Here is a 25,958-nt window from a genome sequence, read left to right on the forward strand (position 1 = left end):
ATTATTCTAATTTTTCCCATTATTTTTGCATCAAGAAAGAAGTCATTTGGTGTCCAGATTATTTACTTTTCTAAGGAATCTTTCTTCTCTTTTTTATTCTAATTTAGCTGATTTTGGCATGTATATACTATGACTGAATAGACAGATTATTCAGAGAAGAATATGAGTTAGGGTCTGATTTAATTGACTGAAAAATAAATTGGATTAATCCATTGATATCAGTAAAATATTTCTAGATTTACAGGGGAGAAACAGGGGCCAAATTTAGTGCTGTGTCTCCAAAAAAATTACACTGAGATTTCTCTTTTAAAATTTTTCCAAATGAGCAAAAATATGCCAAAGAATGAAATCTGTAATCATCTGTAAAATCTCTTTTTTCAGCTCTGATGAAGCCTTCTGCAAAGTCAATTTAAATTACCGCACAGAGAATGGGCTCTCTCTTCTTCATTTATGTTGCATATGTGGGGGTAAGTATTTGAAATCTGATGTTCTCTAAACCTGTTATTTACATGGTTAGTGATTTATTCTGTCTAAAGCTGTCAGGAACATTATATTTTTAATCTGTTTCTTTCTTTGCATTGTCCTTGTTGACAGTTGGATAAGCATCTGTAGGCATTTCTCTAAATTCTGTTGCCATCGTGGTTAAATCCAGTTACACTGAACTCCATTATAACTGATTCTTCCATCCAGGAAAAGTTTTGGTAGATAATGCAGCATGTTTTAATTGCAGGTGTTCAACTAATCCAAAATTCCTTGCTATATGTATGTGTTGATACATGTTAATCATACTCATTGTATAGCACTTCTCTACATTTCTGTATTGTGTACGTGGTATTGACTCCAAGATAGAGAACCAGTTTTAAAAAAAATTTGCCATACACAAAACATTTATTTTTCTAAAATAATGAAAATATCTAGATTCTATTTCATGGTGCTTTAAAGAAGAATAAGTCAAATGCACTAATGAAAAATACCATCTGATAGCGTTTTCGCAGATAGCAAATCACACTATCCAAGAATAATAGTGTAAGACAATTTCTGGGATTTTCATAAAAACATGTGAATGGTAGAATATTTCACTCTGATCTCCACTGTTGCTGTCTCATCCAGATAGTGAGTCATCAGTGCATGTACACATTTTGCACTTGGTCTACAATATTCGACAGAAATTGGCTGAGAGAAGCAGAGTGTTTTACCATATGGTTTCAGTTCTACAAAATACTTAAGAATAATATAGATAAATGCCTTGCTGGATCTTAGTCCAGATCCTATAATCAGGGATGTCCTGATCCTGCACTGTTGAAAATCGGTTGGATATTTACTCTTTAATTTAAGAGAGTGCAGGATCATATCCAAAGATGACATCAGTTGTTGGTAGCATTAGAGCAATTGGTGGGATTGCTGAGAGGAAGTTTTAGAAAATATATGATGTGAATTAATTGTGTCCTATATGTGAACACTGCAAGGAGGGAGAGAAGACATTAGACCCACTGTTGTACTTATTTACTGTCCTAAGTATTCAGAAGGCAGTTAAAATTTTCGAGATCATCACAGTGCACACCACATAAGAAGGGTAGCAAAGCTACTTGTCCATACTGAGTTTCATTAGTATCCCTAGAAAGTACTGTTCCTGTAATAATGTTGTGCAGAGTGGGAGAGCAGTGCTTCAGCTCTCAAAAGGACAAATGAGTTAGATAAGTGAGAAACCAGAGATTGTTACATCTTCCTCTAATTTAGGAAGTTCTTTGCAATACGGTCCAGATGTTAAAAGAGGAGATAATTTCTTTAGAAGTTCAACTGTCTGCAACAGATCTTTCGTATTAAGGTGTGAACAAACAGTGAGTAAATACATGGCCAGATCTACTCTCCCAGTGAATGAGGAGACAGTCCCTAATGCTCACTGATCTAGGATGCAGGGTTCTGTATTGAGGATGTTTGGATGTTTCTTATAACTTGCCTTAGCTCAGCAGATCAGTTACCCATTTGTCTTTGCTTTCAAGCTCACCTAAAGGCTTCTTCATGCTAGCCATGCAATTCTAAATCTCTGTAATGCAGGAAGTTATAAGGAAAAGAAGTCAGTGCATTCTGAATCATGTAATTGAGGATAAAAGTGTTGAGATGTGATCTTAACTACAAGAAGCCCACATATTTGTGGTTACTTTCCAAGCATTTAGCTCTTATGGGAAGCTCTTTTCTCATTTGCTTCATTTGCATGCCCTTTTCTGTAAATGACTTTGATATACAATTTTTATTCTAAAGGTAACAAATCACATGTTAGAACACTTATGCTGAAAGGACTGCGCCCATCCAGGTTAACAAGGAATGGATTTACAGCTCTGCACTTGGCAGCTTATAAGGTAAATTACTATAAAGGAAACTGATGAAAAGAAATCAGAACTCAGAGTTTTAGTTGTGTGAACTTTCTAGCTGCTACTTCTAGTGAAGATATCTGTAACATTTACAGTGCATAGGAAAGTGACTATAAAGAGCCCACGCACAAGAAATCAGCATGTGCTTTTTCATTGTCATCCATGAAGATACGATATGACTTTACAGATATTGATTAAATCATGTGATGCAACTCAAGATAGAAGAGTATTCTTTTTATTATAGCAGCTATTAATAGAAATAATCTCAAATCTCAAATGACTCTATTTTACAATTTCTCTCTTTTTTGCCTTTTTCTCTTCCTCAAGTTTTACATTCAGCTGCAATATTAATTTTCTTCACTATTGTATTTATTTATTAAGACCCAACCAGTATCAAGGATATAATGGCATATAATGGCCTATAGTTATCCTGTAAAGCTCTCAGGGTAGCTAACATTGTGATCTGTTGTAGGCTCCGCACTGATAGAAGGTTGGAGCTGTTAGAAGGTTAGCCAGGTTAGCACCTATGTCATGATCACAGTGATATTTCTCACCCTGTGTTGTGAGAGGATACTGATATGGTAGATGATATTGAAACCAAATAACCAATTCCAGATACAGCAAGAATTGTCATAGCCACAGTCATTCTCCTCTAAAAGAAGAGGGGATGGTTTGCCTTCTATTTGGTGTATTAATCATATGGTTAGAAGATATGTCCAGGGAGAAGACAACCAAAGGCTCCCTTGGAGAAAATTCAAATTCATACTGCCAGTCAGCAAGCTGTGGCCGTCCTGGAGTGAGAGTGTATTCATCTTTCCCAGTGAAATGAACTGGAGGGTCATTAGATCAAGGTGAGTGAAAAGAAAGTGTAGCATCAGCTGGATAATGACCGTATTCCCTGGGACATATGACAGAGAGTTGTGAGCATTGTTTGTTTGAGAAAGGCACCAAACCCTAGATGGGCGATGTAGCAATGTTTTAGCTATGGTAAAGGAGGGTAGAAGTGGAAAGAAAGAAGAGAGAGGATGCAAGCAGCAGCTTTTGTAATTTTGTCTGAAGGGATGAAAGAAATACTCCTATTTCCAAAGTTTGCTATGAACCAGCTAGGCCAGTTCCCTGCTCAGGATGCTGGATGTCATGAATCCCATGATTAGATATCTAAACTTGGCCCAGGTGTGTGTAGAGAGCTGAGCAAGAAACAGGCTGAAGTCTCTGTCATGGAGCCAGATACCTAAAAGTTATGACACCATGGATTGCAATGCCTTATGCTCTGCAACTCCCTGGCTTAACTTGTTATACTTTCAACGTAAGCTACCTTTTCTCTCCTAATTACGGTAAGAGAAGCACTTTCTATTTCTTGCATTGTTTCCTGTAATTCTTATGCTAGTTTAATTTTACAACCACTGATAATAATTTCAGTTGCTATACAATAACAATAATCACATTTTATGCTTCAAGGGATGAAGTGATGGTTTACAGCAATCATAAAAGAAACTTTCCCCCATGTGCAATGTTGCATAATTGGCCAACTGGCTTAGAAAAAATTTCTGCATTTGTTTAATGTCAGTTTCAGTGAATGGCTCACATTTAATGATTCTGTTGAAAATTCTGGCCTTTGTTTAACAGGACTTTTATAAACAGATTTCTAGGATGTTTTCATTAATTAGGAATAAAGTTTTTTGCTATCAAGTCTTCTTTTGTCTGTTTTCCCTGTGCACTGTAAAGTCAAAAAAGCTCTTGTATACACTTAGGCAAAAAAATAAATCAGCAACGTACTTAATCACTGAAGTCATGTCATATAATATCCTATATCCTTATTAGGTTGCACAAAACTATACAAACCAGTATGAATTTTGAGTCTAAAATATAATGCAATATAACATTTCTCCTACCAGTGAAATTTTAAGGTTTAAGATTTGCCATTAGTCACCCAGTGACAACTTTTGTTGTATTATAGTTCGTCTCTAAATAAAATTTAAAGCAGCATAGAGATACCTCAGAAACAAAATGCTATGCATAATGAGAAGAGACAACTTTTTGGGAAACTCATTGACTTTTTCTGGTCTGTAATCTAAATATTTTTTGAGGTTTAATCACTGTCAAACAGAACTAGGAAAACTAGACTGAGGTACTGTTTGGAACAGAACACTCCAAGAAACTCTGAACTCAGACTGTCTTCACTGGCTGGATAAAATATCCAGTCCATTATGCTGCCAACTACCATGCTTCAAGGCCTAAAACTGTTTGATAATAAGAGGGATATAAAGTTGTAATTGCTAATATCTCCTTGAAATAGGAAAACCATTTCAGTATGAACAAATGTCATGCTTTCACAGACACTTTCACGGCTTCTTCTCTGGCGTTGATTCATTTCTGGCCAGCACTGCTTCAGTATCTATTTCCAAAGGGCGGAGAACTATGAGAAGTGTTGGAGCTTTAGGATCTCTTTTGCCCTTATGTTGTGTGCATTTCTGCTCAGCAAACAGTGAATATGAATTGGAGAAGGCTCATCTCTGGGCTGCCTGATGATTGAAGGCAGATCCCTAAGAAGTGAAAATGGTGAGAGCTCCAGTTGGTGCAGTTAGAACAAATGATGGTGAGAAAGATGGCCTGACTTCTCCTGTTAATTCTGCCACTGCCCCCAGACAAGTGTTTTCACTTCTCCACGCTTAATTTCACTACTGTTTGTAAAGAAGAGTTTACTGACAGTTGTATTGGCTGGGCATTGTGACTCTTAATGTATTTTCTCAAATTAATTTTTATTAGTATATTGGTGTTATGCCCAAAGAAGTGATAGCAATACTTCTGTCCATGACAGCAAAGAAGTAAAATAATACGAAAAATAAGCTCACAGTTCAGAATTTAGCTTACATCTTGTGTATTTATCCAGGGAAGTCCCAGGGCCTTCTTCTGTGTTTGACAGTATATTTGTTTTGACATTTAAACAGTTCGTATGAGCACTTAATAATGGTTCAGAGGCTGAGTGATCTTTGAAGATATCATAAAATCAGAAAGAGTGACCATTTTAGAAAGATACAGGCTTCAGTATAGCTAAAGAGAGGCTTCTGGTACCCAAGACAAGATTCCCCTTCACTCCTTCCCTTGCACTCTTGTGTTCCTGGTGTCATGAACATGTAAATCCCTTTTCTTGAGTAGCAATAGTAGAATAGCTGGGGAGGACTGGACCTTTGTGGCTCTGTTGGGCTCCCTCCCTGCAGCTGTTAGAGCTGTGTCCCAAAAATAACATGGTTTATATCCCTGCCTTTTAGGATAATGCAGAACTCTTAACAGCACTGCTGCATGGTGGAGCTGACATTCAGCAAGTCGGGTATGGAGCTTTGACAGCCCTTCACATTGCTACAATAGCAGGTCACCATGAGGTATGCTTCTCTTTCTGTATAGAAAATGACGTGAGTGCTAATATTTGTCATGTCATTTTATTTTGGATTGATACTAATCAACACAAAACTCATCATTGGTTTAGCATAGCTAAACTTTATTTACTGTTTTTTGTACTTTTGGGGAAAACCATATCTGTGCAAATGTTTTTACAATGAATGGACATGTACAGAGGGTCTAGGTCTGTTTGTGCGTATCTTTATATAATTATCTTTAAAGTCTTGGTAATAAACAACATTGCCCTCTAAATGTCAAAAGTGTTAACTAATAGATACATGATGAAACATATTCACCCATACATGTCAGGAGTCTTTCCTGAATCTGGATATGTTGAGAGGCTTCTAAATGTGGTTCTTCTTCCCTGAGTATAAAGAAACCCCATACGTTTTATTCCATCTTATGGATCTCAGAGGCTCAGCTTCACAGCTCTGTGGTTTTACTTCGGGAGAGGACAGAGGTTCTCAGTTTAGAGCTATGTGATACTTCATATTAGCGCAGAGAAAACGATTGTCAGGGTAAGTCATTTGTAGTGTGAATCTCAAATATCCGCACTGATAAATCTTGCATGGATTGGAGATTCCCATCTACATTTTTTTCCTAAAAAATCTTTCTCCTGGGGAGTGGAGGAAGGGAGGGATGAGATTCCATAGAATGCTGTAATGCTTCCCTAAACATGCTGTTAGTTATGAATCTGTTTTTCTAGCATTTAGCAGCTCAGTTCAGTCATTTCACACATCATCTCATTTCTGTCACCCTGGCAACAGCTCACTCAGTGTAATTTTTTTATTTTTTTAATCTCTTGAAGTATTTAATACTGGATGTGCAAAATTACCTTGATAATGAAGAGTTTATGACTGTAAACACTCATGAGTGCAGGTACTTCACTTTTTAGCTCCTTCGGGCCCATTAAGCAAACAAAGATTTTGTCCTCTGCTTGGGTAAAAGCTTCAACTTATGCAGAGAGCTAAAGTAATTTATGGAGACAGAAACATTAGATTCCTTTAAGGAGAGATAATCAGCAAGGAATGCAAGAATAAATAAGTACAAAGAAGGAAATACAGATGATATTAATAACTGCATTTAAGCCATGAATTTATTTGTGCATCTTACAAAGACTCATAAATTTACTTCAAATACAAGGGTTTGGCTGGATGACTGGAACAAAATGTGTGCGCAGTTTTGGACAGACGAGAGGAAACTGTATATACACAGCAAGAAAGAACTCCCAAGTTACAGTGGTCACTGAGTTTATTGATGGAAACAAAGCTATGTGATCTGCAACATTTTCAGTCAGTCAGCATATGCACACACGCACGCATGCGTGCGCACACACACACACAATTTACTGTGCATATGAATATAGAAACTTTTACATAGCTATATATTGAAAAGGAGAAGAGAAGTTTATTTTCAAATAATCAGTTTTGTTGGGGAAATGGATTAGAAACTTTCTGTAGTACCTTAAAGAAATCTGCCAACATTTAAGTACTTGGGCTGAGAAACTATGAGGCCAGCTGCTGATGTTCAGCTGAGGAAAGATGGTATTTCCTCACTTATGGCTGTTTAGTTTTTCTGTCTTTATCTTACTGCTTCTGTTTAGTCTGCGGAAATTATCAGATTTTTGGGTTAGTAATGATACACTAGACTTTCTATGTATTTAGGCTCTCAAAGATGCTGGTAGATCTACTGGAATTTGCAGTCAATATTTTAACTTCTAATGAAATTAATTGCGTATTTGAACTACTTTGAAACCTCTGAAAATTGCATCAGGTGCCCTTTGCAACTTTTCGCGCTTAATACCTTTGAGAATGTCACCTTATGTGTTAACTGTACATATACATAGAGAGAGGCAGTAAATCAGAGGCCTCAAGGCTCTTGGTAGTTTATGCAGACTGATACAAATAATGATATCAACAGTGAAGTAGTCACAGGGAGATTAAAGCTGCACTTTTCAAATCCAGGTCTGAACAGCTTGCACTCCAGCACATTTGCAAGTGCAAGTAAGAACTGTGTACCCTATTAAATCTTCTACAACAGCACGTGCTGTTTTCCACAGCAGCTTCACTACAAAAGGCTGCCTAATGGACTGATGAGAGTGAAACAGGCAGAGACTTAGTGGGAAAACAATTTTAGCACTACTTAGTATAATGAGCGTGGGCTAAGTCACATGATGGGGAGAGGTGGTGTCGATGTAGAAGTTCCTCCCACTTCCAATGGAGAAGTACATTATGCTGTTTCACCTTCCTAAGGGCTGTACTGTGCTGTGGACATTTCCCGGGTTGGTGAGCCAGCAGGGAGCACCGAGGATACTGGTGAACCTAGCTTTACATTACAGCCTTCAAACTAGTTTCAAAATGAGAGTAACTTCAAAAGATGTTTGCACTTCTTGGTTAAGACCAGCTGCGTAAAGATACAATTGGCAATAACTTTGCATTGCCTCCGGAGTCTGTGTATGGGATAAACTGAAAGAAGGTTAAAACAATTTACAGGTGGTCACACCAAATAACTCAGTTAAAAAGCTGTTAGTCTTCAGTGTTTAAGCCAGCAGCTCCAGCAGTGATCAGGGGACAAATCAATTTGCAGCATCTGTTTAAGTCTGTGAGTGAGGAAGCACATTAACAGAGCAAGCTGACAATTTATGTATTGAAGTTTGGCTTTTCAGGTGGAAGGACTAGGCTCCTCTGTGTGTCTGAGCACAAGTGAAGCTGAGAGTGGGAGGGGAGGTGGGTGTTCGCTTTGTAGCATTATATCCCTAAGCTCACAAGGCATCACATCATTCCCTTCATTAATCAAGTGCACATCCAGTTGTTCTTATTCACTCAAAATAAATCCTTCCTTAGGTATCTTGGCACTAAAAAACAGATATGAAACCACTGTATCTAATTGTTCTGTTCAAGAATTATAATGGAGATGTTAACAGGAATCTTAGCTCTTTAATGATCTCTATATCTTTTATGGAATATGTATTTAACATTTTCTGTGTGGACTGTGTATCATTTGGTAATGATCTTCTGTACGAAATTACATTTTACCTGGAGGAGGCATCACATTGTTAACAAAATTGGATATACTCATTAATGGAGTTACAAGGCTACAAATTAATAGTATAGCATGTGTTACTAGTAAGAGGTCTGTTAAAAATAGTATTTATATGAGATAGTATTTTCTGATTTGTAGTAGAGGTTTCCTCCTTATACCCAATACTTGCTAATTTAGTTTGTTTATTGGAATAAGTTTGGTAGCTTGTTATTTCCTAAAAGAGCTATTTAGAATAAGTGCCTTGGCAGGTGAGCTTTTTTAGATTCTGTTATCTGTCGTATTTGTAGTGTATTGCACTGAGATCTGCTAGTGTGATACTAGTGTGCCTATTTGTGGCCAACCTGACTGCATGGGATTTTGGTAGAGGTTAAGGGTCGTATTTTGTCAAACAGCCCTGTAAACAGCTCTTTTTTCAAAGACCTGGGTGAATAGAGCTGCTTATATATCTACCTGAAGCAGTGTCCTTGCACTGCCGGCCCTGACGAGTACCTGATCACTGAGTTTTAGTGTTATGATGCCCAAGAAAAGGTGTTTAGATCAGCTTCGTATTTCTTATTAAAGGTGGTCATTGCAAATTCTTCAGTAAGTAGTCTTTGCACTCTAACATATGTATTTTTTATTAATGGTGATGTGGAAGAAGTTACTTGTGCCATACCTATGCAAAACTGGGAGAGTATCATTAATCTGCTGAGCCTCTGGACTTAATAGCTGTCAAGAGCGGCTGTAGTTGCTTTATTACCTAGCGATGTTTGAGTTATGGACTGAAGCAGGCACTATCTTAATTGAGATTTTGGACTTACTAGGGTTCACTTTTGAGAATTTTGTTGAAAGAAATGAAACTATAAACTGTGCACACAACATTTCATGATTAAGAACTGTGTGGTACTGTATTGCATACCACCTTCTGGGATGTACAAGTTGATGTAATTCACCCATTTTAGGGGACTGTGCTGCCTTCACTTCCATGGAAGTTCCTTTCAGAATGAACTTACTGTGTACAGGAGTACATCTGTCTTAGTAGCATTGTCTGGTAGAGAATTCACCACTAAGTAAATAGTGCACTTCCAAGGGCAGAAGGCAAGGAGGTCAACTTTAAGTAAATATTATTTCAAGTATTTAAAAGGAGCAATCTGTATTGTATTTGTTTATTTTGCAGTCTCTTTATTTGACCCTGAAAATTGAGAACAATTTGGCAAATGTGTAATAAAACTACTGCTTACAGTAGTTAGCATTATAAACAAAACAACATGTTATGAGATTATGAGATATCCAGCTCTGTTCTTCATATGGGAGGTGGATTGAGATGAGAAAAGTTATGCTGTGAGCTACAGAAACATATCTTCTCTGTACAGTGGCTATGTCTGACACATCTCCACTGATTTTTGTCACTGGACAGTGACAGGTTCTGGTCCACCGTTAGCATCAAACTGTGCTTTATTTCAAACATTATTTCCCTCTACATTCTCAGTGCAATCCTTTCTGTACCCGCAGCTGGTATGTTCACTGACAGAATATTCTGGCTTAAAATCACTAACTGAGTCACAGCCTTATGCTGTCACAAAATCTGCTGCATCAGGGAGATATTTATAAACCATTACGAGAGAAATATGTGTCTAGGTATACGAGTCTAAGTAAAGAAGTACAATACAGCACTAAGAGGTTAAAGTTTATTATTTACAGCTATACTTCATACCCAAACCTACTATTTACCACAGAAAATTATATTACCTGGACTTAATTTTTTTCCTGGGTGGAATGCCAATTTAATCTTTCATCCTAATCAACTGCTGAGAGAAATGAACAACATGTATACAGAGAGAGGAACAGAGCATGCTTCATATGTTTATGCATGCACAGAAGCTCAGAAGGATTTTACTGAGTAGTGAGCTATTCCTTATGTTTCAAAGTAAATTACATTTATTCCCACTTTATGATTCTCTTTACAATGCCAAGAAATGTAATAAATAAAACAGAGAGAGAATCAGGACTAAAATATGAACCACATATGTTGCTTGGTGTATTGTATCTGCTACAGAAGTTCAGTTAAATGCAAATCGTGAAGGGGCTGAAAGTCCTGAAGGACTGAAGGGGCCAAGTGAATGAAGTAATGTAAGCAAACCCACAGTCCCTACCTCACAGTGAAGCACTGTAGCAGTGAGTGTCCTAGAAAGTTAAAACCGTTTCAAATATACCTATGCTGTTTATGCCCTTCGAGGAGAGTGCCGCTTTCGATGTCTGCAAATTTTCTGCCAAATTGTACTAGAGCTGCTGTTGACTGGTTAATTGCTCTTCTCAAGATCAGTGTTCACTTAAAAGTAGCCAAGGCTGGCCCTAGGTTTGTATCCTAGCCTTTCTTTCTGGAGACTTCACATCACATGCTGGCTTTGGAAACGTCTGAAAGAGTTTTCAGTGCTTTGTAGTTGAGGGATAGTACTAGAAGGTTGACGACCTGTTTGGTAGTGTTTATTTTGCTTGGCAGGCAACGCTGAGCTCCGTGAGACATCTGTGCGTGGAATTTTGTACAGTGATTATCACACTAAGCACAAAGCACTAAATCCACTGAGCAGTTAAACAGAATCCAGCTAAATTAAACAGAAATCCAGCTAACCAGTACTGATGGCAAAACTGAAAATTTCCTGTGTTGTAATAAACCATGTGAATTCTCAGGACGTCTTCCACGGAAGTGTTCAGATGCCTTACGTCAGATACCTTTTGTTCTGCATAAGGTTATTTATCATCGACGGAGAAGTTGCCTGTCCTCCAATCGTACTGAGACTGACCAGTAAATAAAATTGTTTGTGATAAAGCTGGCCCCAAGCTACTTTCATATTATTAAGGCACTTGGGTTGCTTCTTTTTCAGTTTTTGGGAGATTTTACATTGTAATTTTATAATACTCATGTATTATACTCATAATACTCATGTGTCTGTAAAATCTCCAGTGCAGGTCAGTCCTTGTTTTCAGATTTCTTCATCCCAAAGTCTGAATTTGTTCCACTTTCAAAATGATCTGTTTTGTTACCATGTACACTTCTGGACCTGTCAATCTTTTGAGTGCAGTAAGTAAAAAGGAGATAAAAGATTCTCATCTGCTCTATCTTTAATAAAATCTTATAACTGTTTGCATAAAAAGTGGTGCGATAGCTACCAAAGATATTTGATATGACGGTATCCCTCCCAAGTTGTTAGGAAATATTGCCTGACAGTACTTTCTAACAGTTACCTGAAATAGTGAGAGACAGACAGATTGGCATGTCAGACAGTATGCAAGGAAGCACAGAGACCAGAGTTCCACAGTGTTGTGCACTGGCTTCTAGTGATGCTAGGTATACGCAGTGGCCGAACAGCCCAAAAGACCACCAAAGAGTCAGGTGAAACTTTCTCTCTTTTTCCTTATGGCTGGAACCATCTCTTTTTATCCTAGAACACCAGAGCCTTGCCAAATCAAATAGAGTTCTGAATTTAGTCAAACTTCAGCAGATAATTTTCTTATATTTTTAAAAGAGGTGGTATTTATAAGGCTTATTTACAAATGTTTAGCTCTAAACATCATTTAGTGATCCAAGGTATCTGTTTCCTTCTTCTAAAAAATGTATATCCTTTACCATCCCTCAGTATGTTTCAGTATTGTGAAGCAACCAATCTACTAGTTGCCTTGGAGTTTGGAAATTCCTGTACGCTTAATTTTGGAAGCACAGTAAGTTTTGGTCTTTTATTATAGATATTGTATGGGCAAGCATTCCACATCTCCAACTCTGATTCCAAGGCTGAGAAAGATGATAGGTATGATGTAAGCTGTGTGAAGAATCTGTGCCTTTCAGGCAGATACAAGAGCTCACTGAGCTTTCTAATCCTCAGATGCGAGGAGGTCCTGGGATTTAGATAAAAATAAAAGACATATGTAAAGAATAATAAAAAAGACACAGAAAGCAATATAAAAGTTGCAGCTAATCCCCAGAGAACAGACATATTAAATAAAAATAATGAGAACCAGATTTTGATTAAAAATAAGACCCCTTTATATTGTGTTGGTAGCAGAGAGACAGTCTGAAAACGGAAATAATTTATTCAGACTTCCAGAGTGTTTTGAAAGAAGCCTTCATGTTAATAAGAGAGATAGAGGGGAACACCCTTGTCCCACTCATTGACATCAAAACAACCAGGTTTTAATGCTTAATTCTGTTAAAAGTCAGGTTTCCAGTCCTGAACCTGAAGTAACTGTTACAATTGTAATTCCCATATTTTCTAAACCAAACATATTTTAGTATTTATTCACTAAAGAAAAGTAAATTTCTATACTGCTACAGTATATGTAAATGGACACATACATAGAATATGAACCAATACTGAATCTCGACTAAGAATTTGGGCCCTTGACAGTGATTGGTTTATGTTGCTAGTGCAGAAAATGCTGTATTTTAAAACCAGAGCCATTTGTTTCTAACAAAGACAACTTTCTGCTATCATTCCTTTCATTTTCCTGTTGTGTTCCTCCTATGTTTCTGTCTGCATTTCCCTCCAGACTAAGGTTCCAATCTTGCAGTGCCCTCCTCTGTAATGCAGAATCACAAAATTGGGGATAAATATTTTAATAACATTGCGTTTCCATAGAAAAATAAAAAGATGTTACAGTATAATGTGTAGAGGATGTAGAAAACACTGAGTAAATACATACTCCTGAACAGAACATTAGAACGAAGAAAGAAATAACTGGGAAATAGAAAGTACTCTGCAGTGGGGTTTAAAGTTATTTTAAAAATGTCTAGGCCTTGTCCTGTAAATGTCAAAGGAAGCCCTGCTATTTGTTGCATGGCTTCAGCTCCTACTGAAGTCACAGAAAAATGGGGACACTCTGCATCCTACAAGGCCATTGATTTCAAAAGGCATCTTATGGCAAACAGTTTTGAAAGCCCCATTATTCCTTCTTTAGTAATGATCAGATCTTTATCAGAAGTATTCTCCATGGATGGAGTGGGATTCTCTATACCTCATTTGGTTCATCTGCTGGTTTGGGGACTGAAGAACTATTGTTCAAATTGAAGCTTTTTCTTTCCTTATATAATTGAAATCGTCAGTCAGCTGAGAATCTCCTCTGCTAGATCGAATAGTTTATTTTATCCAGAATTTCAGTAATATTCATGGACATATGGAATATTTGTTCAAAAACCGTGAAAATGGAATAAATTTAAGAAAGAGAAAATAGATTTTTTTGACATATCCCTAATTCCAATAAGATAGATAATTATTGCATTAAATACATAAATAGCAGAGGTATACACGCCAATCTATTCAGTATAATCTGTGACTATAGAAGAGGACTGACTATATGTAAGAGCAAGATAGAGGGAACTGGGAAAAAGTAGCTTCGTTCCCCATTTTCCTGAAGAGTTAGTCTATGACTTTTGCTCCATCACCACACCTGAAACCGCTAAGGTAATCACTTCTATAAAATGAGAATATTGAAGGCCATCAGAGTAAATAAGATGTTCTGATTCATTTGAGTCAGTGTGGTGTATAAATATTTCATTTGCTCCATGATTTAATGTCATATTTTACTTTACTAAAACTATGCTGTTTGCTTGTTTTACCTATTAACAGAACTTAGAGCTCTCAATGGAAAGAATGAAAAATTAATTAAAAATTATTATATAAGCTGGAAACCGTGGTAGAGACATTACAAATAAGTTTAATAAATCTCTCATTAAGTCTGATATTTTGAAAATATTAAATGTTTCCAGCCCAGCGAGGTCATTGCTAAATAAATAATGCATGTGCCTCATGCACATTTATGTGTTATCCAGTATTACAGTGCTGGAAACCCAGTATCATTGCCCACTTCATTTTGTAAATTAAAGTTGTCATTTTCAGTATGGGATGTGTGAACTGGGCTGAGGGTTCCAGGCAGGATGAGCCAGTGCTCCTTAATCTTTGCCACCTGCATACCTGAGAATATGAAATGTGAATATGTTTGTAACAAGGAACTGTTGGGGAAAAGGGAGTTCATCCCAAGTTACGGATTTCCTATGGTGATAAATCCCTTTTCACTTACAAGTCAGATGTTACAACAGTATGTTTGTCACCTCCTGTCTTCACTTGAATGAGTTTTACTGATAATGGGAGTTAAGTTTCATGAAGTCTCCATTTTCTTCTTTCATTCCCTGCATTTTATGCTGATGCCGCACCTTCCCAGCCCTTTGTCTTATCTGACACTAATTTTTCAGACCTTTACAGAATTATTCTAGAACCAGGAATGCAGAATTGGTATTCACATTGCATCAATATAGTTGACTACACAACTGCAAGGTGATGGGGCGTCAAAGGTCTTGTTCAGAATTTGCCTTTATCTGAAGATCTGGACAGTGACAAAAAGGACTGGAACTCATGGTTTTTGAATTCCATAGCCATTTTAACATGTACCAACAAATTGTCCAGACTGAATGAAATGAAGGAGGCTTTATACAACCTAGGAGTGGAAGAATTTCTGGCTTAGAAACATTTGATCCTGTTTCTCTTTTTTCATTTTTTGAAACTAATTCACCTGTTCTTAGACCCTAACCATGAAAACAACGTATCCCTAAGAGTAGATGGAAAATACTTTTTTCTATTCTATAAATGTTTAAACTAGCGTAGAACTCACTGATGTTAAATCAAGTGTGGTAGCTTTGATTCTTAAATCAAGCTGTGGTCGCTTTGAAGTGGAACTGCACAAGATATTGTCAATGGAATATCTGGCAGAGAAAAAGAGCGAAAAGGGGCAGTGAAGGCACTGAAACCAAAGGGCACAAATCCAAATGGACCCGGTTCAGCCTAGGAAAGACCATCAGCTCACATCCTTTATTCTCTGCTTGTGAAAAGTAGATCCCAGAATTATAAGGCAGTTTTAAAAGCACTTCCTTTCATTTTGTGTAATCAGTCACCTAGAAGTCATCGCTCTGTTGCTCAGGGTAGGATCAAGCATAGGACAATAATTTGATGCACTGTCAAGATGGGACATTGACCATGTGGCTGTCTAGATGAAAAAAGAAATTTGTTCTAGCTGATGTGGCTCATTTTATAATTGAGGAACGAGGGAGGAAAATTAGAGAGCAAAATCCATGTCACAAAGATACTCTTCCTTCCCTTCACCCCAGCAGTATTTGAAATAAGACTGTTTCACAGCTTCAAGGAGTAGATGATGTTGGGTCAGATGAGGTATTATCCAGCACATTATGGTTCATAACTGCCTGCCACCCTTTCAGCATATTGTGAGTTGGAAAGAGAGAATCAGCACCGCATGTTGAAGGGAAGGAGGTGGTGAGAGGACAGGGACTTGGATGGAGGGGGAAAAGACAGAGATTCGGAGGACAAGGAGTGAGAGGAGCTGGCAGAAAGCAAAGGCACTGTCTATGAGACCTATTTAAAAAATACTTGGCAGCTCAAAGGCAGTTGGATGTAATTATGTTTGAGGATTTGGATCTCGGATATCTGAGTCTTTAGGACTTTCAGTAAGACTAAAATTCAATAATTACTTCAGTCATAATAATATTAGTGAAAATGATTATTAATGAAACTGTGTCACTTAGGCACTTTTGAACATTCTGTCCTAGGTGGCTTCACAGACACTGAGGCAGTCCTGTCTGGCCGCAACATGTTTGGCAAACACAGCTAAAGAAGTGTTGAACTGTGGTTCAGTAAAGGAGCTTTCATTAACCTAATGATGCTAACTTGTCTGAAAACAGTGACCGCTGTTTCATTCCCTGAGAATACCCTTTGTAGCAAATTTGTGCATGACCCACATTTAAGCTAGAAGTCAAAATAAGTGAGACCTTTTAGAACTACAATACTACTACTATTGTTAAATTCATGATCTCTTTGCCCAGAAAAGTTGCCTTTAATAATATTGCACAAAAACATTTAAACTGTTTTATGTATAACAACTGCTGATATGAGCAAAAAATAAAAAAATCCAGTTCTGCTACCTTTTAGCAAAAACAATCCTGGGGAGAGCATTGTATTTCACGACACCAGTACCTGCATCTTTCATTATTGATTCTTTCTGTAATCTGTGTTTTATCTGATTGGAATATCTAAGAGAAAAAAAATACAAAAGCTTATTGCTGGTCTGACATCTGTCCTTATGTCATACAGGAGAGAATATATTAAACATTTCATTAAACATTAAACTTCCCTTAGAAAGACAATTATACATTCATCAGCAAGTTGTATTTAAAACATTCAGAAGCCTCTTTAGAAGTTTCTTAATTCAGTCTCACCAAGGTTTGTTCTAAAATTCTTACAGATATGCAGAGAGTTAAGAGTTGTACTAATTTTGTGCAAAGACACTTTGGAGGACATGACTGATCATACCCACATTTGCTAAATTAGAGAGAATTAGGCAAATGCACTAAATGCACAAAAGGCACTAATCTTTTTTTTAATTTATTTTAATAGCTTAATTAATAAAGCAGCTCTGAAAACCATGACAGATTCTTTAGATATTTTAGCATAGGACTATACGGAGGCTAGCATAGGTGCATATGACTTAGTTGTTGAAGCTGCTTTTCTTTAATTTTACCTGCTAAAAAGTCAATAATCATTGATTTTATTTTCTTAGAGGAATTATTATCTCCTGCCCTTGTCCAAAAGACAAAGTCCTCATATACTCTATCTTATGTTCTATTTTGTTGACTCCTTCTAACCTTCAAAGAATAGTCTTAATAGTCTTTCTTTGAAGTGAACATAATTGACTTGAATATTCAAAAAGCCTCTGAGTAAACCTGTCATAAAAGAACTTTAAGAAAAATTATGGAGTAAGAGAAAAAGTATTGTTGTGGATTAAAAAGTGGTTATGCAAGAAAAAGGGCATAACCTCTTCCCTCAATCTACTGGCTGTGCCCCTGTTAATACAGCTCTGGATGCTGTTGAGCTTTTTTGCTGCCAGGGCGCAGAGCTGGAAAATCCCCAGCCTGTGCCGTGCAGGGGTTTATTTCTTCCCACGTGCAGCACTTTATATTTGTCTTTGTTGAACTTCATAAGCATCCTGTTGGCCCATTCCTCCAGCCTGCCTTGGTCCCTCTGGATGGCAGTCCTGCCCTTGAGTGTAACGGGTACCCGCAGCTTGGTGTCACCTGCAAACATGAGGATTGCACACTCCCATTACCTCCTTGAGGGCCGTTGATAAAGTTAAGCAGGACAGGTCCCAGTATAGACCTGCAATACTCCTCTTGTTACAGGCCTCCAGGTAGACTACAGCTGATTAATCGCTCTTCTCTGAGCCCCAGCATCCAGTCGGTTTTTTACCTCCCTAGTTTTGCACTCATCCAGACCGTAACGTCTCAGCTTGGATACGAGAATATTGTGGGAGACGGTGTTGAAAACCTTGCTAAAATCAAAGTGAATGGCATCAACTGTTCTCCCCACATCCACGAAACCAATTATTTTGCCATAGACGACAATCAGGTTGATCAGGCATGATTCACCCTTGATAAATCCAGGCTGATGGTTCCCAGTCATACTGAGGCATGGAGAGGTCAGAGATATTTCTTTTCCTTTTTAATCTGGGCAATGATGCTGACTGCAGATCTTACCTGACTATAGTCTGATCTCAGTTCTGTTGACGCCCTACACCTAATAAAGTCAGAAGGAGCTGCGTTCTCTGCAGCTTGAAAATTTCTCACGGGTTAGGAGCTGCACCCTTAGTCATAGTCTGTCTCCTGAGGATTTGTTTTTGGTCTTTGCCTAAGTATTTAAATCTCATTTTACACCAGAAGCTTTCCCCCATCTGCTTTCTGCTGTAAATCTTATCCTTACACATCACTCCAGCATACCCCCCTACTTGCAACACCTGCGACAGCTTTCAGTGTTTTCTAAGATTGCATTCTTAGAAAGATAGGTTCTCTGTGAAATGCTCAGGATTGTCTCTGCTTCCCCATTTTGTCATTTACAGTTAAGTGGAGATTGTTTAACATGACTCACGAAACTCTTTTATCGGGAGATCACAAAGTAGGTTGCATGGTTGCCATTTGTACGGCCTGGAAAAATAAATCAAAATTCATCTAGTTTTCTGTTTATCATCAGAGGTGGAACCACATTGCCCAACACAGTTTCTTCAACTTGAAGCTCCACAGATTCTTAGGTGAATCTACAGTTTGAATTCTAGCTTCTGCAGATATTAGGAGGAATCAGAGTTGTGGTCTTGTGCCTGTGTGTTAGTCTCACAGTTGCATGCCTAAAATAAAATCAAACTGATGCAAAGAAGTTTCATCCATATTCCTGTAAAAGCTGCTGTTCTAAAGATCTCTTTCCAGAGTCAACAGCTACAACTTTAGTTTTATGGTAGAAATTTACTCAAAAATGTCAAAGTGAAGATGAATCACTTGAAAATGACCAGGCCATTAAATCACAGACTAATTCGCTCTGTGTTCCCCATCTCTGTTTCACCAAGTTACTAGTATACTGAAAATTCTTTCGACATGGGACGCATGTTGGAGGGAGAAAGTTGTATCAGCCAACTGGTAACTGTGCGTGTTCTTTATTTACTGCCTCAACACATTAACAGTCCCACAGAAAGTGCACATGATAAGACTGTTACTGAGCTGGTCTGCATGTGATATAAGAGTAGGCAGCCTCTCTACAGATCTCAGGGGGTCTTTCATAAGATCTCTTTTACTATTAGGGAGTCAAACTCTTCTTGGAAATCCGTAGCAAAAGGATGAGAGCAAAAGGACACACAGCAAAAGGATGTCATCACACACAAGATTTAGCAAGGGAAATTCTGACCATAAATGAAGGGAGAAAAATCACAATGGGAGTTGGGCAGCACTGAAACAGGTTTTCCAGAGAGGATGCAGAACCTCCGTCCTTGGAGATGATCAGAACTCCATTGGACAAGGCCTCAAGCACCCTGACCTTTGAAATGAGTCCTGCTTTGATCAGGAGGTTGGACTAGAGACCTCTGGAGGACCCTTCCAATCTAAATCATTCTACAATTCCTTGTCTCCATTTCTTTACAACTGTAAACTTTATTTTATCGGGGGGCTGACCAGGTGGAAAGCAGCTTTGCAGAAAAAGACCTAGGGGTCTTGGTGGGCAGCAAGCTGAGCCAGCAATGCACCCTTGCAGCAAAGAAGGCCAACACCATCCTGTGCTGCATTAGGAAGAGCATTGCCAGCAGGTTGAGGGAGGTGATTATTCCTGTCTGTTCAGCCCTGGTGAGACCACTGCGTCCAGTCCTGGGCTCCCCAGCACAAGAGAGATATGGGCATTCTGCAGCGAGTCTAGAGAAGGGCTTCAAAGTTGATTAAAGGACTGAAGCATCTATCATATGCGGAGAGGCTGAGAGAACTGAGACTATTTTGCCTGGAGAAGAGAAGGCTCAGGGGGGTCTTCTTAATAAATATCAGACTAAACAGGTGGAGCCAGACTCTTCTCAGTGGTATGCAGTGAGAGGACAAGAGGCAATGTGCACAAATTTCAATTTGGAATACAGGAAATTTCAATACAGGAAATTCCATTTAAGCATAGGAAAAAGGGTTTGTTTTTGCTGTGAGGGTGGTAAAACACTGGAACAGCTTGCCTAGGGAGAATGTGGTGTGTCCGTCCATAGAGACTGGACAATATTCAAAATCCAGCTGGACATGGCTTTGAGTAACCTGATTTAGGTGACGCTGCTCTGGGCAAAGGGATTGAACTAGACAATCTTCAGAGGCCCCTTCTAACCACAATGATTATGTGATTCTGTATCATCAACAGAGCCTGGCGGTGGATGCTCTGAATATACCAGGATACTGTTCATCTCCAGGACTGCATTCATTTATTAGTCCTCTTCCCCCTGCCAGCTCCCACCTACTTCCTTGCCTCTGTGCTGAGCATTTCTGCATTCCTGGAGCAATACCACAGTAGCCAAAGACAGCTGTTCATGAGACATGTTTGTGAACTAACTCACAGATGATGCTCGCTGTTTACCCAGTTCCCATCAGAATTGTATCTGTCCCTGCATAGTGTGCTCCCAAGATATTTTAGCTTCTGGAGAATAAAATTGGTGAAGAAGGTTGACAATCCCTATCATTCCATTTGTACTCAAGAGATGCTGAACAGCAATTCCATAGGACAGAAGAAAACAACTTTCGCCTCCCCAAGTCTGCCTTCAAGAGCAGGGCTTAGTTCTTGCAATGCTTAGGTCCATTTTACAATGTGCTGAGCACTGTTATATCCTGTTGAAGCCCTTGGGTTTTGAAGAAACAGAATTGGCCCTACAGTGCTAGTTCCAGGGGAAGCTTACAGCTGATACCATAGTGAAGTAGTTAAAACTAGTGGAAACTAGACAAACTTCAATATGTCAGGGCATGGGCCTTATGCAGAAAATGCATTCAGTCAGTCACATGGAAAAAACATACTTCAATTTAAATTGCGTAAAGAAATAATCCCTGAACATTAATGTTGCTTAGGAACAGGTCTTAGTTCTTTAAGTGCTTGAGAATGACATGGATTTAAATGACTAGCACCATTGTTGCATGTGTGAAATGATTTGTATTCTCAGCTTAGATAGTAGTTGACAGAAATCCTCATCATCCATCACAGCTGGCATTAGCTGGGACCATCAGTGGAAGTCTCAACAGGGAGGTACAGATGTGAATAGCATAGCATCTGAGCTAGCCCCTTCCCCTTCCCTGTGATTCCTTCAGATTGCTAGGGGCGCAGGCTAGGCATGATTTCCCTGTTGGTATCCATGCTGTGAATGATTTGCTGTCCAGCACCTTTCATCTTCATTAGGCTTAAAAATTAGCATTCACCAAGATGATATGTAGAACGGCTCAAGTAATACGTGGTACAAGCCCTTTAGCATGAATGAAGACTCCCTTGTGCTTCAAAAAAAATTAGCAGCTTTTAGACTTCAATAAATAATCCAAAGTGGTTTCATTCAAGCTTCCATTTTGAGTTATTCACAAGGCCAGTATTTCATAATTAATAGCTGTTCAACCAAAACATTGGCCTCCTGAAAGAATAAAAAAGTAGCAATTTGAGAGAAAACACTTAGGGTTATTTATTGAAGTCGAAGGGCTATTATCTCCTAAAATACAAAGAAATCTTTCCACATTGAGGGAATTATGCTTGAGGATTTACCTGAATACATTTACATTTAAAAGGGTCTTTCATTTTGTTTTATTTACTTCTAAAAATTCTGATATGCTTACTGCTCTTTGTTCATAATGCTTAAAAGAAAATTAAAGGCTATTCTGAGAAACTGCAGTCAGTCATTTCTGTGCCTCTTCCTTCACAAATAAGTTTTTTTTACTGGCATATACATTCTTGGGCTTATTCATAAAGCGTCAGTGACATTCAGTGTTCAGTTAAAGTACTGTAAGTTAGTCACTTTTACGTGTTGTACATAGTTCTTCACCTTTATAGCTTGCTTGTTTGAGGCTTTTTGTTTTCTTTTAAACTGGTAATGTAAGGTTTTAAAATCTTGTTTTACTAGTTGACCACATATAGGGCTTCTAACTGGAATCTTTTTGTTTGTTTCCATCTAGGCAGTTGATATCCTTTTGCAGCATGGCGCTTATGTGAATGTTCAGGACGCAGTTTTTTTCACTCCACTGCATATTGCTGCATATTATGGCCATGAACAGGTAACTAAATGGGGGAAATTTGAGAGAGCTGAGAAATGAAACACTGAGGCAAATATAGGTTTATTTTTACATACTTTATATTCCAGAGGGTCCTACTATGAGAAGGCCTCATATACAGAAGTTACCTTCTTAACCAGTCAATCTCTGGTTGTTTAAGAGTGTGACTATCAACAGTAAATCTCTATACTTTCATCCTCAGTGCTAGACCCCAGCAAAAATCGGTATCCTCCCCTCTAGACCTCTTGAAACAAATGACTGTCTAGCCAGCTTTGATAACTTATAAACAGACTTGGACCCACAAGCATGTTTCATTTGATGGTTGTCATTCATCCCACATTTCAGAGATTGCTTAAGGCATGTGAGAATATTTGCTTAAATATTTCTATGAAAGTGAAAATCTCTTGCCAGTGGTAATTAAATGGCAGTCATACTGGTTCACCTTGGAATTCACAGATTAAATTATTACCACTTTCAAGTTAATGGAAAAACTGAGGCTTCGCAGGGCAGAATCTTTCACGAGGTATTGGGCATATGACAGGTCAGACTGCACTTGTTTCATTTATACAAGTCATGGAGTTATTAAGAAGTATGATGAACTTCTGCCCAAAATTGACATCAAACCTCCCAATTCCCTTTCTTTTGCTGAAGTATTATTCATACATGGTTAATTTAGAAATCCAGCCAGTTGCCCTGCAATAGTCCTTTTTTGTGAAAAGTAATCATGGATCTATGTTCACTTATGCAAGTCATTCCACATACCTTTCTTTGGCTAGAGGTATGTATGCAGGGATATTTTTGGTTTTCAAAGCATGACCTGTAGGTAGAATGTACTTCTCATTTCAGTGACATGTGACTTAGAGTGCACTGAGGAGTAGTCATGGGAAAAGCTTTTGAAAGGACAAAGTCCAGATGCACAGATAATTGGAAATGCTCTGCTTCTGTGATTTGGTAATGGCAAGGATGCGCACAACGCATGTATTCCTGAGATCCCTCTTTTTATGTATATTCACCTCCTCATCCAGTAACATTAAGAAACTCCTTGCATGTTGGGCTGAGAGATTAGTTTTCTTCTTTGCCATGAACCACTTTTGAACAAATTGTCACAGTCTAGTGAAATTATGCTAAAATGCATATGGTGCTTTTGTGATAAGAGACAATGTTCAGAAAGAAAGCTAAGGCTCTGACACAACTAATTTGTGGACTTTGAGGACATTTACTTTGTTATGCTGACTGGTCAGTTAAAGAAATGCATGTGTCTTCTAGCCCTTTACCATCCAGCTAGTATTTGCTCTTAAGTATTTTAATGTTTTTATAGATAGAGAACTTAAAAATGAGTTTCCTAATGTATTTCCTCCCCCTGTTTTAAGAGATGTTCACATACAGTATTAACCAATGCAGTATTCTTTCTGGTTTTGTCAAAAGATATATTTTCATGTGATATTTCAGTTAACCTTGATGAACTGTTTAGGTTACCCACCTCTTGCTGAAATTTGGAGCTGATGTGAATGCAAGCGGGGAAGTTGGAGACAGGCCTCTCCATTTAGCTTCTGCCAAAGGCTTCCTCAATATTACAAAGCTCTTGATGGAAGAGGGAAGCAAAGCTGATGGTAAGAAAAGATACAAAAACATTCAACTTTAACGTTGTATTTTATATGCTGAGTCAAGCCTTGAATCTTGAATTTAACTTCCTAACACTTTGTGTGTGTGCGTGTTTGTATATTGACTTTGGGCAACTGTAACAAAAAATAACAATTGGAGAGCTTTTCATTACTTGTTTGTGTTGTCTCATCTCTTGCGTTTTGCTTCCATGGATAAGTTAGAGGTGAAAAACAACAGCAGAAAATAAATCTGAGATTAATATATAGAATAGCTTATTATTGAGACACTGATTCAATCAGAGAACACGTGGCCATGGCCTGTATCTCCAGTCATAATGATTTAAATGCACAATAAACTGCTAGTGAATGAGATATAGATGAAAGATTTTAAGTCAAAATTATACAGCAAGTAATTTAAAATAATTCAGATGAGAAATTGCAAATGTTTCACAAAATTTAGGAACAGAAAATGAAGAGGAATCTATTTAACACATGCTTCATTATGCTGCAAGCTTCATATGCTTCATTGTGGAGCATTTGCCATAAGAGAAAGTGTGGGGGGGAGATACATAGTTGGTTGAACTGATATAAAAGTTTGTTAGCATGCATTTTTTTGTTTTCTGCAAATTAGGAATCTGTGCATTCTTTCTATAGGTGATCTCATGCTCAAACCAGTAAAACTACTATGTTGCAGTTCTGTACTGTATATTTTGCATATGCCACAATTTGAAATATTTTCCATTTTAATTTATATTGGTACTGTACTAGTAGTACTGCCTGGTTCTTATGTTTACTCTCCTCATGCTGTTTCAGCAATGCAGAAGGCACAAAACATAGCACACTAACCTTGCTCACTCCTTCCATCTCAGCTAATAAAAGGGAATATTAATGTAGAGGTTTATACACACTAAACAACAGAAAAATTATTTGGAAGGCTATTTCTTATCCTCAGAAAAGCAGAAAGAAAAAGACTTCTGAAAAGGAACAGTATACTGTTTGCAAAAGTACTGTTCTTTAATTCATCCTTGGACTGCGTTATTCCTGCTGTTAACTTATATCCGAAATATACAAGGTAAAATCTTGGTCTCCTGAAGTCAGTGGCAAAACTCCCATTGATTTCAATGGAGTCAGGATTTTGCCTAGGGAGACAATCACTATTTGATCTTGAGAGAGCTAATTAAAAAGCAAAACTGGAAAAACTAGACAAAGTAAAAAACAAAATGCTGGCAATTGCTGCAAGAATCCTGCATATTATAGAAAGAACAAACTTATCACAATTCTTCAGCTGCTGCTTCTCAATCTAGCATCCTATTTGATGTCTAGTGCCAGTCCAATGTGCACAGCTATTCATGAATTAAAAACAATAGAGCATAAGAGGGGAAGGTTAAAAAGGGTTCCATACATCCATGTTTGAAAAACATGTAAAATTGCCAATCTAACGGTTCTTTCATGATCTCATCCTGGTGCAATATCTTGCTGAAGTCTTGTCAATTGACTTCAGAAGGAGCTGGTCAATTGGTCGTTTCATAGAAGTACTGTATTCTCAAGCCTCCAGTCTTTGGTCCAGACTCTGGAAAGCACTGCCATCCCTTAACAGTTGGAAAAACAAGGAAAAGAGCCCATAAGGCTTCTTCCTTGTTCAGTATGCCCAGCAGTGCTGAAATTAGCATCTTTCATGTACCCCAGTTCCACCAGGGCAGAGACCTGCCCTGTCAGTGGCACTGACACTGTTTCCCTCCCCCTTCATCTTACTTCCTAGATTTTAACAGTATAAATTTAACATATTCTCTGTGAGTCATGAGTACATTATATACCTCTTACTTGCACACTGAAAAAAGTGGGGAGGAAAACATCATGACTCAGATTTGTAAGTGCTTTTTTCAATAGTGAGCCCTTGATGTTTCAGTCATAATGTGCACTGAATGAATGTAATTATAATAAAGAGGG

The 25,958-nt window shown here is 38.0% G+C and overlaps 1 protein-coding gene across 1 annotated transcript in view; it reads left to right on the top strand.

Moving 5' to 3' along the window:
• LOC112982259 (serine/threonine-protein kinase TNNI3K) overlaps window positions 1–25,958 on the top strand; it is a 130,732-nt gene that overhangs the window by 24,367 nt on the left and 80,407 nt on the right. The window contains exons 5-9 of the mRNA XM_064516367.1: window positions 382–467; window positions 2,260–2,357; window positions 5,639–5,749; window positions 22,315–22,413; window positions 23,882–24,020. Coding sequence (XP_064372437.1) covers window positions 382–467; window positions 2,260–2,357; window positions 5,639–5,749; window positions 22,315–22,413; window positions 23,882–24,020 — 533 coding nt within the window. The remainder of the gene's footprint in view (window positions 1–381; window positions 468–2,259; window positions 2,358–5,638; window positions 5,750–22,314; window positions 22,414–23,881; window positions 24,021–25,958) is intronic.

This window comes from Dromaius novaehollandiae, chromosome 8 (assembly GCF_036370855.1).
Source record: "Dromaius novaehollandiae isolate bDroNov1 chromosome 8, bDroNov1.hap1, whole genome shotgun sequence".
Lineage (NCBI taxonomy): Eukaryota > Metazoa > Chordata > Aves > Casuariiformes > Dromaiidae > Dromaius > Dromaius novaehollandiae.